Below are 18,133 nucleotides of genomic sequence, written 5' to 3'. Positions count from 1 at the left end.
GTTCCCCCGCCCCATGTCTGCGGCCAGCCAATAGCATGAGAACTGGTGACATGAGGTGGCCGTGCCAGTCTTCAAGTGCCACACAGGCATTCGGGATAGCAGTCCAAGTATTCACAGAGAAAGGGGGTGGGGAGAGACAAACCAACCAGCATCAAGTGAAACAAACCAAGGGATGAGCAAAGAAACTGCAAGCTGCATCCTGGCTTGCTCAACAAATCATGACCTATAGTTACGCTTGAATGCAGCTACTCTGCCCCAAGGCAAACAATGCACTGAAAAGTTCTGCTCCCCATCACCTAGTTTGCACTGAGGGGGGACACCACTGTTCCTGGACTGTACCAGGAGGCAGGTTGGGGCTTTGCACGACAGGATGGCTCCATTGAAGACAAATCTCTGCACGCTAAATCCCTGAGCTTTGAGCCAGAGAGGGCTAGCCTACTGCTGCCACAACATGTCAGTTTTCAGTGACCAACGAATACTTTTTGCATGGAGGAGCCTCCAGTCCTGTGGGCCCCCGTCTGCAGTCTGAAATGGTAGAGCCCGGAAGCAGATCTCCCCCCATGTACTGAGCTCTGCCTTTGTGCTATAGCATAAATTTATCTGGCTCCCACTCTGTGGAACTTATCATTTATTATTTATTATTATTATTATTATTATTATTATTATTATTATTATTATTATTGTATTATTTGTACCCCGCCCATCTGGCTAGGTCCCCCAATCACTCTGGGCGGCTTTCAACAAATATTAAAATACATTAAAATGACACAGATTAAAAACTTCCCTAAACAGGGATGTCTTCAGGTATTTTCTGAATGTCAGGTAGTTGTTTATCTCCTTGACCTGTGATGGGAGGGTGTTCCACAGGACGGGTGCCACTACTGAGAAGGCCCTCTGCCTGGTTCCCTGTAGCTTTGCTTCTCGCAATGAGGGAACCGCCAGAAGGCCCTCGGCGTTGGATCTCAGTGTCCAGGCAGAACGATGGGGGTGGAGACGCTCCTTCAGGTATACAGGACCAAGGCCGTTTAGGGCTTTAAAGGTCAGCACCAACACTTTGAATTGCGCTCGGAAACGTACTGGGAGCCAATGCAGATCTCTCAGGACCGGTGTTATGTGGTCCCGGCGGCCACTCCCAGTCACCAGTCTGGATTAATTGCAGTTTCCATGTCACCTTCAAAGGTAGCCCCACATAGAGCGCATTGCAGTAGTCCAATCCTCCTGGAGAACTTGAGCAGAGTTGCCAAGAGCTGTTCAGAGACAGATCAGGGGAATCCTACCTGAAGTATTTACAACACTGGCGCTTCAAATGCAGCGAGAGACAGACTTATTTCAGATTGTAGGGTGCCAAATCCTCATCTCCCTGCCCCTGCATTTCACCAATGTATTTGCTACTGGCAAAAGAGGTCCCTCCACAACACACACACACACACACACACACACACACACACACACTTCAACTTTCTTGTTCATGTGTATGGGAGAGAAAAGCTTGCTTGCTGCTCTGACCTTAAAATCACTACAAGGTGGGTTATTGGTGCATATATTATATTATTATTTTGAAAAAAGCACAGCAACTTTGCATCAGCTTCTGAGCCAGCTTTTCCCATCCCAAGATTGTTGGAAATGCTTGCTTGCAAGATCATCTCCAGCGGTTTTCCCAAGGAGACCAGCACTGAAGGTCTCCAGAGACTGTTTTATTAAAGAAGTGAAGAGGTTATTTAAGGTCAATGATTTTAGAGAAAGAACAATAGGCAAAACCTCTCATGCCCCTCCACACACAATTCCCCCCCCCCCAAGTCACATATTATTTACTTTCGCTGATCCCTCACATGGATGGATTTTTTGAAAGCAAGCCGAAAATACTGTCACGACACTAATAGGGCTGGGAAACCTATGGCTGGGGGCAGGGAATCCATTTTAACCAGATTTATACACAGAACTTGACTGTCCAAACCTGACTGAGCATTGCTTGCATTAGACTTCCCCTTGCATCGAGCGCCTGCTTGTGTCTAAGCCACTCGTGCGTCATCAGGGTTTTTTAAAAGCCCAACTAATTATATGAAAATTATACGCAAAATACACCCACTCCGTATTATAGATATTGCTATTCTCGCAGTGCAATTTTACATTTGTTTTTTTATACAGTTATATGCAGTATTGAATATCATCTGTTCATGTGCTGTTTACTTTAGAAATCCTGGAGTGTACATGTGTATAATTTATGTGAACGGTAACACAGCAATCGCTCATGTTTTTAGTGAAACAGGGGGACAAGGGGACAACTTTCATTTCATAGTGATTAAGGAACGAGGCAGTAATTAAGGAGAGAGAAAAATCTGCGTGAATAAGCTTGACATCAAAGATTTCTAGAAAACTCCACCACTATCTGTGGCCTATCCTTTATGTGTTCTCTGGTCTCCAACTGTATGGGACTTTGTACACCAATATGTGCAACATGAATGTTATCTAGAAGCTAACTAGCAGCCAGTGCAATTCTCTCAGTGTGGTGTAGTGGTTAAGAGCGGTAGACTCGTAATCTGGGGAACCGGGTTCGTGTCTCCACTCCTCCACATGCAGCTGCTGGGTGACCTTGGGCTAGTCACACTTCTTTGAAGTCTCCCAGCCCCACTCACCTCACAGAGTGTTTGTTGTGGGGGAGGAAGGGAAAGGAGAATGTTAGCCGCTTTGAGACTCCTTCGGGTAGTGAAAAGCGGGATATCAAATCCAAACTCTTCAAACTCTTCTTCTTCTCAGTGGTGACCTACTACGACAGTGATAGTCTGCCCCAGGGAGCAGTTGAGATGCTGCATTTTCTACTAGCTACACCTTCCCGGTCAGCCATGAGGACAGCACTGCATTGCAATCCATTCTGGAGGGTGCCAGCAAATAGAGAACAGTGGTCTGGATTTCCTGATCCAGAAACAGTCGCAGCTGTCTTGCCAACCAAAGAGGGCAAAAGGCACTCCTAGCCAATGGAGTCACCTGGCCCTCTAGCAACACAGATGGATGCAGGAATGCCCCCAGAATCTTAGCCCTTGCTGCCCCTTTGAGAATAAGGATCGAGTGCAATAGTGTTAAGCGCTTCTTGTGCTCCTTACTCCTTGCACTTGAACATCTAAAGTCTGCCAAAGTAGCTGTAGCCTATGCAAATGCATCTTGTATTAAGACGAAGTCTCAGTGGCGCTACTAAGGCTTAAAATAACTTCCCCCTTATTGCTTTCTCTGTTCTGGAATCAGAGAAACCTGGTCTATGTATGCAGAATGGTCTTCTTCATTATTTCCTACTGGGGCTAAACACTTTTTATCCACAGGGGCCAGACTCTGAAAGACAGGCTAATGATGACCTCTGTAAACGCTATACAAGACAGGGAAAGGAAACCAGCGCATCCAAGTGAAATGAGTGCCCCCTGGAGGCTATCTGTCACAAGAGAAGCACACACTGATTCTGCTCTTCAATATTTTCCAGCAGTTATAAGTCTAGGCCTGATTCTCTGAAATGCTGGAAAAGCTAACAACTCCAGCTTTCTGTGGCTGAGTTAAACAAAAACTAATTGCCTGGTGTTTTTTTTGTACTGAGTATCGCTGGCTTCCCATTGCTTTTAGGATCAGGAAAGCAGGATCTAACCCTGTCCCACATCGACCATTCCCCCCAATGCAAATGCTCTCCCAGGGGATATTTGCTTTGCAGGAGGGGAGAGGTGCTTATATTCCTCTTTCCAGAGCAAAGGGCAACTTATGGGGGGGGGCATTCTATAACAGAAAATGGTGTAAGCCCATGGTTAAATGGCCCCATGCTATTGCCCCAAACAAATGAGCAGCCCCAGGCACTACCCTACTCCTGCGGGTCCATCTGATTCAACAGAAGTCAGAGCGTTAATCACAAATCTCTCGGTGTAGTTTTGGCTCAGCTCTCAAGTCTCCCCCTGAAAATGAAGCCCATGATGGAAATCAGGACTCCTAACAGAACAGAGGGCATTTCACTTCAAATAACTGTTTGGACTTTTAGACTTGGGCACAGTTGAAATCTAATCTACTTAGGTCACGGCCCTGTTATGCGACCTTGGAATGCCAGCTGAATCTTGTACACCAGGGTTTTGTTGCTACTGGAGGCAGCAACAAGTAACGGGGAATCTGCATGCCCACATCAGGGCTTCAGGACCATGCATAGGAGCCAGCGATTTATGTATCATTTGCTAACACTTTTAAGTGTTCATGGCCCCAGACTCAAATTGCGGCATCCCCCACTCTGCAGATCATTGGAAGTTATCTTTTTTTAAAAACCAAGTTTTCATGGCTTCGAAACATAATAAGGTGGGAAAATGCAAGTCTTTGTGTGTTCTTCTGACTTTACACCAAGAATGGAAAAGAGGTCTGGAAAGTAGGACTTTTCAGTGGGCACAGAGGTAAGCAAGTCACCATGGACAGACATTCGTCCATCTGTTCTCACATACATACTTCCCTCCTAATTTCCACATTCCCAACAAAAAGGACGGCATTAGGAATTCCATAAATGTATACATTAGAAATCCCATGTAGGGTAAGAAAACAAAAGCAGCAGGAAACACACGCAGGTTTTCCTTCTTGCTTAGATGAATTAAAAAAAAAAAAAACTAAACAAACACAGAAAAACTGAGTTTTTACATTGCCAAATCTAGGAGTATGTTGTTTTTTAAAGCAAGAACAATGTTAGAAGATTCCTTGGAAGCATCTCTTGAGCTGAATGGGGCTTGGGAAATTTCGAAGCACTATAAAGCACAGACCACCTCTTTTCAAACTCTGATCTCTTACCTAAAGATGCTGAAGATCTTCTCTGCAACTCCCCAGAGGGCTGGTTTTTTTTGTAAGGTACAGGAGACGACCTTAGCGACCGCGACCTCAAAGTATGTTGCGGACTTGACCAACTTGCATTCAGCGCCTGTTGATCACCCTGTCCTGTCTCTGCTCTCTCCACGGAGGAAGCAAGACGACCATCGTCTAGAAAGAGGGAGTGTTAGTCTAATCAATGTTGAGATATGTGAACTGGAAAACTACCCTTTTATATTATTCTCAAATAAATCAGACACTAGCGTTTGTTCAGACATAAGCGATGACTTATGAACCTGGGAAAGATCGTCTCACCTAGTGAATAGGTGTGTGTACAAAATATACACAAAGCAGAAATGTCGTTATTTTACAGGCACTTCTCTAGAATACCAGTGTTCACCAAATTTCTCATAAATCTCTCTAGAACCACAGTTCCCACAATGAGTCATAGTGAAAGACTTAGATCTAAAGAAAGAACTCTTTGGCAGCCCAATCTTCTGCATTCCCCACCTCCCGAAATAAGTTTTTTTAAGTGGTAAGCCCAGTGGGACTTATCGTAGGCCAGCAGCCTCAGTTATCTATCGCCAGCACAAACAGTACTTAGGCTGCCAGCGCTCACCTACGACTCTTATTAGGAAAAGAGAGAAGGAAATCAGAACCAAACATTATTTATCGTTCTTCAAAGACAGTTCCAAGGAAACAGCACCCCTCACTCTGCTCCCAACCATTACCACCGTCCATCACTTTAAGTAACAGGGGAAAGGAATCATGCAACTACAAACATTGCATCTAGCAAGAGCAGTAGGTCTGCACCCTGCCTCTCATAACTCTCTCATACCAAGCCCCAGTTTCAGAACCAAACACACACCAGACCTTCCAGCAGGAAGTTCCAGGCCAATGGCATTCTAGGCAGCTTATAGCTATAAATTCAGATGTTGGGAGATCGCAATCCACAAATTACTAAGCAATGATGAACTAGTTCTTGGCTTCAGTACCTCCCAGTTCCTTTGGTCTGGGAGGCCCCCCTTCCTTTGGTCACTTGTTTCTCATGCCTACAAGAATTATCATAACAATCTGGAAGCTTACTGTTGACTGGGGCTGGTCATACTTGGGGAGGAAAAAGCACAACACGTGACTCACTTTATTAAACAAAAATTCCTTTTGCATTGTCAGGCAGGACCAGGTCTCTTAACCAAAGGAGATGTTCATCCGCTGCCTTCCCAAACCACCATTCTTTTCATCCACCAACACTCTCAAAAAGGATGAGCTACTTCACCTACTTCTTCAAGTTACTCCACTTTTAATCTTAATTTGGGTTCCATTGAACCTCCTTATTCCGGTCTAAAAATAGAAAAACTCTTCTCTTTAGAACGGCGCTGGCAACACGGCTCAGAAGTCAGGGGAATGAGGAAAGAGGTGACAAGCAAGAGCTCCAGCTAAAGTTAAACAGAGACTCCAGCTCCACAGTCAACCACTGGGGGGGTCCAACGTCTGAGGAGGAGGGGAAAGGCAGTGTGGAGTACCTTTGGGTGAAAATCCCCCAAAGCTGAACAAACGGTTGGTGCAACATACACTCGATTATACAGGTGAAACTCGAAAAATTAGAATATTGTGGAAAGGTTCATTTCTTTCAGGAATTCAACTTAAAAAGGTGAAACTGATATATGAGATGGACTCATGACATGCAAAGCGAGATATGTCAAGCCTTTGTTATAATTGTGATGATTATGGCATACAGCTGATGAGAACCCCAAATTAACAATTTCAACTTTGGGGTTTTCATCAGCTGTGCACCATAAACATCACAATTATAACAAGCAAAGGCTTGGCATATCTCGCTTTGCATGTCATGAGTCTATCTCATATATTAAACTTCAGTAGCTAATGAAAACAATTGTATACATAAATGGACTTTCCCATGATATTCTAATTTTTTTAGTTTCACCTGTAGAATACTTAATGAGTGAACCTCAACTTGAATCTGAAAAGGCCTTTTCACAAAGGTCCAGGCAACATGTGAGTGTTGTTTTTTAAACAAAATACACAGTTGATGAGTTTTCCTAGATCAGCCAGAGTCATAAGAGTTATGTATTCTGCCAGAGGACTCAAAGCAAGTCACAGGGGCATCCCTGACTGTCAAATCTTACTTTAGGGACATGCTCGTTTCTCCCCTGAAAGAGGACGCACGTGAGCCTCTTCATAAATATAGTAGAACAGACACTTGTTCGACTCGAGGCAAGATATGCTGACTGGCTGGTACCCATTCACGCACAACGGATGATTAACGACACAGTTACAGGCGTTGTTTGTCTTAGATATGGCACTGGGACTGGAGATCAACTAGGCAATTACAACCTCACGCCTGGGATCAGTGCCCTCTGCCACCATAGGGGCTCTTGCTGGTCTACCACAATGGCACAGCCATTGCTCAGAGCAAAACACAGTCTTGGGGCATGCTCAGAGTTCCAGCACTCAGTAACACGGGGACCTGTATTTGTGCACCCAGACAAGCACATGCAAGCCAGACACTGAATAGGATTATCCACTTTGGCAAACAAGTCACCCATTTGGCTTGAATGCTTGGAGGGAGAGGGCAGGGGCAGTGGGCACAATCCCTCCTAGAACACACTCATTTCACAAAATGGGCATCTGCACAAGGCTGGTTACAACAACAATGTGCAGTCCATGCTACATTGCACTAAAATGACTGTATTGCACTTAATACTAGGGTTGTGTGTACAAGCCTCAAGCTCATGGGCTCTCCCCTCCTCCTCTGGTGCTGCTGAGAAGAGATTGGAAGCTTTCACTCAATTTTCGTCTAACCACTGTTTCGTGTTACATGCTAACCAGGAACTGTGGTTAGTGTGAAGTTGGCTTGTTTAAATAAACCAGAGTTAGTTTAGTGTTACACGTTAATGAGCCCAACAGCATATGTGGTTTTTGCATGCTTTGAGTAGGCTGTTCCCACTTTTGGCAGCAAGTCTTCACTCATAACAATTAATCAATCAATGTACGGCCATGGAAGGAAGTTAGTACTTACCCCTACTGAAACGAAAGAGATTCACGAAAGAACTATAGGCAGATTTAAATGGTGGCTCATCCTGGTCAGGAGTCAAAGGTTTGAAGTGTGTAAGGTGAGACGGGCTGCCAGGAGAGTAGGGCAGGTCGTTCAGAGTGTCCAACGTCGGAGATGCTTTTTCATCTGTGGCCATTTCATGGATCCTAAGAAAATTGAAGATGCACATTGTAATGCCCCAATGGAAGATAAGCCACTGCATGTTACCATTCTGCTGCTTAAGAACTCTGCTTTTCAGAGTTTATTCTGATGACTATTATATTATTTAAAGTGCCCCCTGGTGTGGTAACACTGAAGGGTGGGATATAAATTCCCAAGGAGATCCAGTTTAGGAGGAGGAACAGGCAGTCAGCTTAAAACAGGTACCAAATATGATGCAGTCAGAAGTGAATTCAGAGATAGGGAAGAAATGGGAACAGAGTAGCTAAAGATTTATTCACTTTTGAAAAAGCACATCCATGACTTCAGAGGAAGTACTAAAACCAGATGATTCAGAAGAAAAGCAAGGCTCTGTCTCATAGCAATAAGGAAGTGAGGTTTGTCCATTATTTGAACAACATAATAAAACTGTCCAGAGAAACCAGTCTGTGTTTCAAGTTGGGTCCAAATTAGACACAATGGCAGTAAGCCTGATCCTGATTCATTCAGACTATAGCGCCCAGTTGTTGACAAAAGAGAACTGTAGCTTAAGTTAGCAAGGATTGGTCTATCAATCTGAGCTACCTTAGGCTATAGTCTCCTGTTACAGGGACCGCCAAATCACATAGGAAGAGGTGATGGGGAACGGCAAGCCAGATCCAGAACTCCCCTTTGCTCTGTGCACCACTGACAGATGGGTGGGGCTGCACACCCGTCTATCACTTGATACCATGTGACGCCATGCAACTCACCTTCAAACCTGAGGCTTGCAAATGAAGACTCAGGAGCACATTGCAAGCGCACTCTCAGTTCTTTCCCTTCCTCCTTCACAGCTCCATCGTGACTTCAAGCCGCAGTTGCAAAGGAAGATTCTTCCCAGAAGACAGAAAAGGGCACCCAATTCCAAAAGCACTGAATTCTACCGGTGGCGCTAGAAGGGAAGAATGCAGAGCATATGTCAGAGTGCGCTCCCAAGTCTTCCTGTTTGGTTTACCTGGTCCATGCCCAACATTGTATGGTGTCAGGTGATTGAAAGGTTGGTGGTGCCACGGGCCAAATCGGGAGGCTTGGCGGGCACTATCAGTTCTGCAGGCTGCTCACCACTCTTTTAGAGTAAAGGAGGCATGCAGAAGAAAACACACACACACACACACACACACACACACACACCTGCTTCTCTCTCTCAATGTTTTTCACACAGGTGAGTTCCTTTGGTTACAAAAACTCGTCTGAAGGAAAAAGCACCTGGGGGAAACTGTGAGGAGTTAAGCCATAACTTGGGAAGGGTTCAGCTCCCCACATGCACATACATACACCTTTCGCTCAAAAAAAAAAAGATCTCTCCCCTCCACTTTGGACATGATGTGAGTTCTTTTCCTTAACTACGCCTCAAATGGTAGAAATATTTATTATGAAAGAAGTTTAGTTGTTTTGGTGAAATAGTTTTGAGCTACCTTTCTGGGTACCACTCTTTCAACGTGGTGTTTTAAAAGCGCTAATACAATTATCAATAATACAGAAGACAAACACTACTGCAATCCCTCCACAATTAATTAATTATCCAGTATAATAAACAGCTAAAAACCAAGCAAGCATCTCAGCCAAGAATGGCGCTCGTATGCATCTAGGCCCATCTAAAACAGGCAGGTCTTCAAAGCCTCCTGAAACAACTGAAAGCACCCACATACTTTGTGATGGCCGGAAGCACCAAGAGATATGTGGATGTTCCTCCTGGGACTTTGGAATAAGCTATTTGGGAGGTGGGCTACGAGGGCTTCCCCTGAAAGGCAGCATGTATGTACTTCAAATAAATCTAAATAATTCTCTTTAGAGAGCCTATATAAATCTCTCTAACACACATAAAAGGGAAGTTCTGCAAGCTACAAGATGGTAAAGTTTCAAGCTCTCTTGGCAAAGATAAGGGGTCAGCTCCTCTAAAACCTGCCCCACCACCCAAGAAAAACCCAACACACGAGTTGTGTCTTGTGAAGGTGTGCTGCTCCTTTGTGTGCTCAGGAACAGAGGATGGAACAGAGGCACAAGACCTCACTCAGCCTGCCAGAGCAGGGAACTCTGATCCCAGTTTCCTCCCCCTGCCTTCCACTATCTTCAGGAATTGGGGAAGTTGAGCAGGATCAGTTCCTCATCCCTTCAAGTGCCCTCACCGCCAAGCTGTCAGGCAAGGCCACTGCTGTGTAACAGCTCACAGGATAGCAGCCCTTACAGCATTCTCTCACCTGCTGACACTCACAGGAAAGGGAAGGGGGAAGGAAAAGAGAAGCAGGGAGAAGTGGGATCAGGCACAAGGAGGTCGGGAGAAGATGTGAGTACATGGAAGAGCACACAAGTGCAGGTTGGGGGAAGACAGGTGAGACAGCCGCAACAAATTCCTCATTTGTTTTCCTATTCCTATACAACTGCAGATTCAGATTGTGAACAGCTATGGCTTAACTCACCATCAGGCTTAGCTGACAAGACAGCCATCCGCAAAACAAAACAAAAAAACCTAAATGTGGAGCAACCACCAACACATTTTACACCAGAATTTCCATAGTTAATGTTTTAAGCAGGTTGTTTTCCCCGATAGAGCAAATACAGGGCAAACTGGATCACTTAGTCAGAAGTGACTTCTGCATTAGTAAACTGCAGATGAACCAGTCCTACCAAACTCGTGCAAACTCTAGAATTCTTTGGTGCTGTGTGATCTCTTCCCGAAACACCAGTATAGCTTCCTTTCACCATAATTCTAGAGTAGGCCCAGAACAATTTCATCAAACGAGGCAGCATAGGACTGCTGGTGCAAGGTCGGAAATTCATGCGCCATGCTAGCATAGGTCAGGAAAACATAGCTAAGTGTAGCATGGGAATATTCTGTCCTGCCCAAAAGACCTTAAGGAAAAGAAACAGAACAAAGCTACCTATGCAAAAATTCTGAAAAACAAAACAAAGCTACCTATGCAAAAAAAAATCCCACTTAAGATGCACATAGCTGCAGCCCCAAACCATAGCTTTGCGATAAGTTTTACAACAGGTTATGAATAGAAGAGCTTAATTCGTGGGCCGGCATTATGCTGAACATGTCTCAGCCCTGCTCCACACCACATCACTGCCTGCTGTCATGGGAATGGGAGGGAAACTATACAATGTAATGATTTCAGGACAAGGAGGATCTTGGAGGGGCCAGAAACTCCATTTTTCTTATATTGTGAAGTTATACCCTTAAGAAGGTATCAGTCTTACCCCACTCACTGGGAATACAGTGGTAACTCAGGTTAAGAACTTAATTCGTTCTGGAGGTCGGTTCTTAACCTGAGGTATCACTTTAGCTAATGGGGCCTCCTGCTGCCGCCGCCGCACGATTTCTGTTCTCATCCTGAAGCAAAGTTCTTAACCCAAGGTACTATTTCTGGGTTAGCGGAGTCTGTAACCTGAAGCGTCTGTAACCCGAGGTACCACTGTAATCATGTGAATGCCACTTCTTAAAAGTCAGCTCAACAAAGCCTTGCAGTTGTTGTTGTTGTTATTATTATTATTATTATTAATTACTTGCCCTTCGCCCTTAAGGTACCAGGGAAGGTTACACAACAATTAAAACACAGTATTAATAACAGCTTAAAACAACTTACAATCACAGAAATAAAATGGGTCTTAAAAACATACTTCTCAGGCATCAAAAGCCGTAGCATTAAATAAATAGTAGCCCATGTTTTTATACACACTAATTCAGTCCTACATTTAAGAACTAGCTTGTTAGCCATAGGTAACAAGTAACTTCATGTGGCAAGCAAGAGGGTTGGCAGAGGAGGGCTGGAATGCGCCATCCTTCCTCTGCATCCAGCATAGAAACCAACTCAGTGAAGAGACTGTTTAGAAATCTGCCTTAACAAGAATAGGTTGACATTTAAACCCCAGTAAAAGAAAGGGGAAATAGAGGAAATAGAGGAAAATAACAGAATGGGAAAAACCAGAGATTTGTTCAAGAAAATTGGAGATATGAAAGGAACATTTCGTACAAAGATTACCACAATTAAGGACAAAAGTGGAAAGGACCTAACAGAAGCAGAAGACATCAAGAAGAGGTGGCAAGAATACACAGAGGAATTATACCAGAAAGATATGGAGGTCTCATACATCCCAGGTAATGTGGTTGCTGACCTTGAGCCAGACATCCTGGAGAGTGAAGTCAAATGGGCCTTAGAAAGCCTTGCTAACAACAAGGCCAGTGGAAGTGATGATATTCCAGCTGAACTATTTAAAATTTTAAAAGATGATGCTGTTAAGGTGCTACACTCAATATGCCAGCAAGTTTGGAAAACTCAGCAATGGCCAGAGGATTGGAGAAGATCAGTCTACATCCCAATCCCAAAGAAGGGCAGTGCCAAAGAATGCTCCAACTACCGCACAATTGCACTCATTTCACACGCTAGCAAGGTTATGCTTAAAATTCTACAAGGCAGGCTTAAGCAGTATGTGGACCGAGAACTCCCAGAAGTGCAAGCTGGATTTCGAAGGGGCAGAGGAACCAGAGACCAAATTGCAAACATGCGCTGGATTATGGAGAAAGCTAGAGAGTTCCAGAAAAACATCTACTTCTGCTTCATTGACTATGCCAAAGCATTTGACTGTGTCGACCACAGCAAACTATGGCAAGTTCTTCAAGAAATGGGAGTGCCGGATCACCTCATTTGTCTCCTGAGAAATCTCTATGTGGGACAAGAAGCTACAGTTAGAACTGGATATGGAACAACTGATTGGTTCAAAATTGGGAAAGGAGTACGACAAGGCTGTATATTGTCTCCCTGCTTATTTAACTTATATGCAGAATTCATCATGCGAAAGGCTGGACTGGATGAATCCCAAACAGGAATTAAGATTGCCGGAAAAAATATCAACAACCTCAGATACGCTGATGATACTACCTTGATGGCAGAAAGTGAGGAGGAATTAAAGAACCTTTTAATGAGGGTGAAAGAGGAGAGCGCAAAATATGGTCTGAAGCTCAACATCAAAAAAACTAAGATCATGGCCACTGGTCCCATCACCTCCTGGCAAATAGAAGGGGAAGAAATGGAGGCAGTGAGAGATTTCACTTTCTTGGGTTCCATGATCACTGCAGATGGTGACAGCAGTCACGAAATTAGAAGACGCCTGCTTCTTGGGAGAAAAGCAATGACAAACCTAGACAGCATCTTAAAAAGCAAAGACATCACCTTGCCGACAAAGGTCCGTATAGTTAAAGCTATGGTTTTCCCAGTAGTAATGTACGGAAGTGAGAGCTGGACCATCAAGAAGGCTGATCGCCGAAGAATTGATGCTTTTGAATTATGGTGCTGGAGGAGACTCTTGAGAGTCCCATGGACTGCAAGAAGATCAAACCTATCCATTCTCAAAGAAATCAGCCCTGAGTGCTCACTAGAAGGACAGATCCTGAAGTTGAGGCTCCAGTACTTTGGCCACCTCATGAGAAGAGAAGAATCCCTAGAAAAGACCCTGATGCTGGGAAAGATGGAGGGCACAAGGAGAAGGGGACGACAGAGGATGAGATGGTTGGACAGTGTTCTCGAAGCGACTGGCATGAGTTTGGCCAAACTGCGGGAGGCAGTGGAGGATAGGCATGCCTGGCGTGCTCTGGTCCATGGGGTCACGAAGAGTCGGACACGACTGAACGACTGAACAACAACAACAACAAAAGAAAGGGGTAGGTTGACATTTGACTACAGAAAAAAACAAAAACAAAAATGCCAACTATGATTATTTCAGAAAGCAGAAAATGACATTTTTATCAGTGATCTCTGCCACTGGTGCTTTGTTACGTTGTTATGCAGATGTGGCAGTTTCAGCAAATGCAGGTGATCATAAAAGAAGTTATATGACAATTAAGTAAATTGCAAAGAGACCCCTGTTAAAAGTTAATTGTTAATCTCTCATTACTCTCAACAATAGCTTATCAAAGCTGTAAGGATTAATGAGATTTATGGTTGTTCTGGTCAATAGTTCAAGAACTGCAAGCTTTAAGCATTCAATTAAAATGCAGTATCTGCTTTACCAGGTAGCGCTGTGGTCTAAACCACAGAGCCAAGGGCTTGCCAATCAGAAGGTCGGCGGTTCGAATCCTCCCATTGCTTAGTCCCAGCTCCTGCCAACCTAGCAGTTCAAAAGCACGTCAAAGTGCAAGTAGATAAATAGGTACCGCTCCAGCAGGAAGGTAAATGGCGTTTCCGTGCACTGCTCTGATTCCATTTTTGTCTGGATTTTAATTTAATTCTTAGTTTAATTCAAGACCACTTCAAGATATTAATCAATATCTATTAGATACTTAGATTATTAGATGGTTAGAGCTATTCAACATGCTTAACTTGAGATAGCTGACATCTGTCTCTAGAAACCGTAGGGTACGCTATACTGTACCTCCCAATAAATTCCTGCATGTCGCTAGTCATTGCTGGCATGTTAGGCTTTAACACAGAGGTAAACACAAAATCACCCCCTGGAACGCTCACCAAAACAAAGATGTAACACAGAACAATTAATAGCAAATTTAAGGACATTCACTGGATAAATCCTGTTGATCCAAATGGAAGAGGATTTCCAACACATATACCAAAGTAATGTTCTCTCCACCTCTCTCTCCCACATAAACACAACAGGGTGGTAATTAATATTCCATCACACTCTCAGGAACCTTAAAAATAAAGATTCCATTCATCGTTAGTCCAAGCAATTGATGCTGTCCAATATAGTCATGAGAATTTTTTTTTTACAAGCTCAACAAAGCAAAGATTGTAGCAGGTTTTGATTCAAGCAACAGCCACTTCCTCCTTTCCTGCTAGAGTATGCCCTACTAGTGGGTTACTTGGATATATTTCTTCAAAGAAGAAAAACTGCATGCATATTTTACACTTCTCTACACAAACTATTCCAGGCTTGCATCTTAAGACCAGCTCCTCTCTTGAAGACAGGTTCCAACAATTATTCTACCTTGGGGCTTTTTTGTGACAGTACTCAATAGTACAAAGTACCCACACTTCTTTTTCTTACTGCTCAGCCATTTTATGCTGGCACCCATGGCACCTATATCAATATATGTGTAGCAACACCTCTTTTTCTTTCTTTTTTAACCAAAGCAAGAGTTTTCCTGAAATTACTGCCCTGTTTTCAGTTTTAAAGGGTGGGGTTCTCATACTGGCCACCCCAAGTTTTATAACAGAGCGCCCCCTTGCCATGGAAAGCACTACAAAATGTGCTGTAGTCATTGTGGTCAAGTTAAGGAGTGTTGGATCCGGACTCAGATCCTCTCCCAATCATCCATCAACCTATTAGGTGACCTTGTACAAGTCATCTCTCAGCATCAGTTCCCCACCCATAAATTATATACTATACTACCAGAGGTAAAAGATAGCAATTTACACAGCACTTTCAGTATAAAAAGCGTGGAGACTGGTGACGAAAGTGTGTTCCTGCACCTTTAATAGTTGTGCGGAAGGGGGAATGCCAGGTGCAGCTCATTACAAGGGTGAAGGATCTCACACGATAACCAAACATTCCCTGTACTACTCAATACTCAAAGGTTAGCACAGTCCTCTCTACCTTTGCATCTATTCACCGTAATGCAGGAGTGTTGGGCAGTCCCCTGCCTTCTTCATTTTCACGAGGCAACGAGGTACATCACTACCACACACTGCAACTTTCCCCTCCGGAGGACCTAGGCAGAGGTGGCAGGATTCGAACACCACGTCCTACACACCAGAGTTGCGGGTGTAGGCTGCATAAAACGTAAAAAAACAAGCAGTTTGGTTCATTCGTTTCCTTTCTTAGCCTTAGTTTGGTGTTCTATCAAACCCCCAAGAAAAGCTACATTGTGAGAATCAAAATGTTTCCCCTCAAAAAAAAAAAAAGTATTCACACATACAAAATTCACACATCTGCATACTTTAAAAGCAAAGAAACCCCACTTTAGAAAACGGTTGACAAGTGTGGTTTCTTTGCTTCCTTGATTCCACGCACGGAGGAGGGCAAACTTGCAGCCTCGCCTTGGCTCAGGTACGCTAGAAACGAAACGCCCTCCAGACCCACCAGCCAGGAATATTAATGATATTAATACTATTTAATGAGGATGACGGCGGCGTGCGTCTTACCTGCCTGCCCTTGCAGCTCTCTCCTTCCCTGTATCCCAGCCAGGCAGCTCCTGCCTTCTGCCACCTGCCTCCCTTGGCAAGCTGCGCTTCCCACTCGGGAGGCGACACCAACACCACCAGTGGTCCAACAACAACAACAACAACAACAACAATAACAATAACAAACAGCGACGGAGGGAACGCGGGACGCCCGGCAAAGGCAGCACCTGATTCGACTTGGACGCGCTTCCGCCTTTGCATGTACTTCCGGTCTCTACTCCTGGGCCGGCCACTGGCAAGAGGAGGAGGAGGAGGAGGAGGAGGAGGAGCTGCCGTCGGCGCAGGCAACGCAATCGAACCCCGAGGGACGGAGCCTGGAGGAGGAGGAGGAGGAGCCGCCGGCGCCGCCGCAGGCAACGCAATCGACGCAAAATGCGGCGAGTGACGCAGGCGCGAGCCAACGAGCCCCGCGATCGTCGTCCCACCCAGACCCAGGCCGTCGGTTCGAGTGCAGTTGCTTCGATCGACAGCGTTCTCAAGTGGGGGGGGGGTCATATAGGTGGGAAGGGATCCCGCGGGTCATCCAGTCCAACCCCTTGCAATGCAGCAGAGATCTCAACAGGTGGTTTCCCAGATCATAGAATTGTAAGGTTGTAAAGTCGCATAGCTGTCAACTTTTCCCTTTTCTTGCGAGGAATCCTATTCGGAATAAGGGAATTTCCCTTTAAAAAAGGGAAAAGTTGACAGCTATGAAAGTGGGAAGGGACCCCTTGGGTCATCTAGTCCAACCCCTTGCAACAAAGCAGAGGTCGTGTTTTCCCCCATCCAACTTCGCACTCCTGTCTAAGCGATATCTACACCCATTTTGTCATGGCCACGGAACGGAAGATGGCAGGTTCCCCAAGGACGCCTCCATCTGCCCCAACAAAACACGGCTGTCCCGTATTGGTCTCTACAGGCCCAGCAGGCGCTACAACCTTCCGACAGTTTGACTTAGCCCCCAAAGGGGCACTCCTTCATTGTATCCAGAGATAGACAAATGTCAACAACACTAGGGGGGCGATAGGAAGCTCACCCGTACAAACAAAAATGCCCATCGGTGGGGGTGGGGGTGGGGAGGAGAGGATGCCAGTTTAGGACTTTTTGCTTTGACGATACGAGGAAGGATTTATACTGTGGGTGTGGGGAACGATTTCATCCATCTGAAGTTAGAAAAGGCATGCCTCAAATTTCTGTGAGATCTGGATCAGAACTGGGAGTCAACCAAGCTGATGCAAATTTCAGTCTCTAATTATTATTATTTTAAAAAATATCTCTCTCTGCATAAATATACAAAACAGATACATCCTAAGTAGAGTTGCCACGTTATACCCACAAGTATTCTGACCACTTGAATTGTGTGCCCCTGAGCACGTGCAGAGTTTCTTTTCCTCCATGAATGGGGTGGTTCCTCATTCTCAGTGTATACAAATTCTGAATACTGTTAATCTGATATAGAAAAGCAGAAAAGAGCCATGTGTATGTAAATGAACATATTGAGCAACGTGCCGTTGTGGTCTGATTTTGAACGCCACAAGCTCAGATGCAGCTCTCAGAATTACTTGTGCAATTTTTTTTTGACCCACCCAACTCCCCACAGTGGGACACTGACTGTTTGCCCAGTGACAGCATGTTCGGCTTGGAGCTGAAACATCAAATAACGTCAGTGGACAGCCTTGGATAAGATATTTATTTCGCCTTCAGCTCTCTACCCCATAAAATCATTGTCCAAGCTGTGAGAAAGTAGAAGTACCTCCTTCAGTTTTTTACAGGTAAAAAGCAGTGGTACATGATAGTCTCCTCAAATATATAAAAAGCTAGTTTTGCATACATCATTTACACTCCAACCGCCAGTTTAGTGTGACCATCAGAGCCCAGAGGGAACACGCAGAGAAGAGTCTTGATTTTCATATGCTAGGGTTGCCATGAATTCTTCCATGCAAGGAAGGAAGTGTAACCAATG

General features: G+C 44.6%; 1 protein-coding gene across 2 annotated transcripts in view; it reads right to left on the bottom strand.

The window, feature by feature from the left end:
* PIKFYVE (phosphoinositide kinase, FYVE-type zinc finger containing) overlaps nt 1–8,975 on the bottom strand; it is an 80,461-nt gene extending 71,486 nt beyond the window's left edge. The window contains exons 1-3 of one of the 2 annotated variants that reach the window (XM_033170338.1): nt 8,770–8,975; nt 7,844–8,025; nt 4,789–4,974 (exon numbers count right to left, since the gene is read on the bottom strand). In XM_033170338.1, coding sequence (XP_033026229.1) covers nt 4,789–4,974; nt 7,844–8,015 — 358 coding nt within the window. In that variant the 5' untranslated portion in view covers nt 8,016–8,025; nt 8,770–8,975. The remainder of the gene's footprint in view (nt 1–4,788; nt 4,975–7,843; nt 8,026–8,769) is intronic. The other variant, XM_033170346.1, reaches the window with a different exon arrangement.
* Between the last annotated feature and the right edge of the window lie 9,158 nt (nt 8,976–18,133).

The sequence above is a fragment of the Lacerta agilis genome, chromosome 1, assembly GCF_009819535.1.
Source record: "Lacerta agilis isolate rLacAgi1 chromosome 1, rLacAgi1.pri, whole genome shotgun sequence".
In the NCBI taxonomy this organism is placed as follows: domain Eukaryota; kingdom Metazoa; phylum Chordata; class Lepidosauria; order Squamata; family Lacertidae; genus Lacerta; species Lacerta agilis.
Note: the sequence above shows the minus strand (reverse complement) of the source record. Positions and strands in the feature narration are given on the sequence as shown.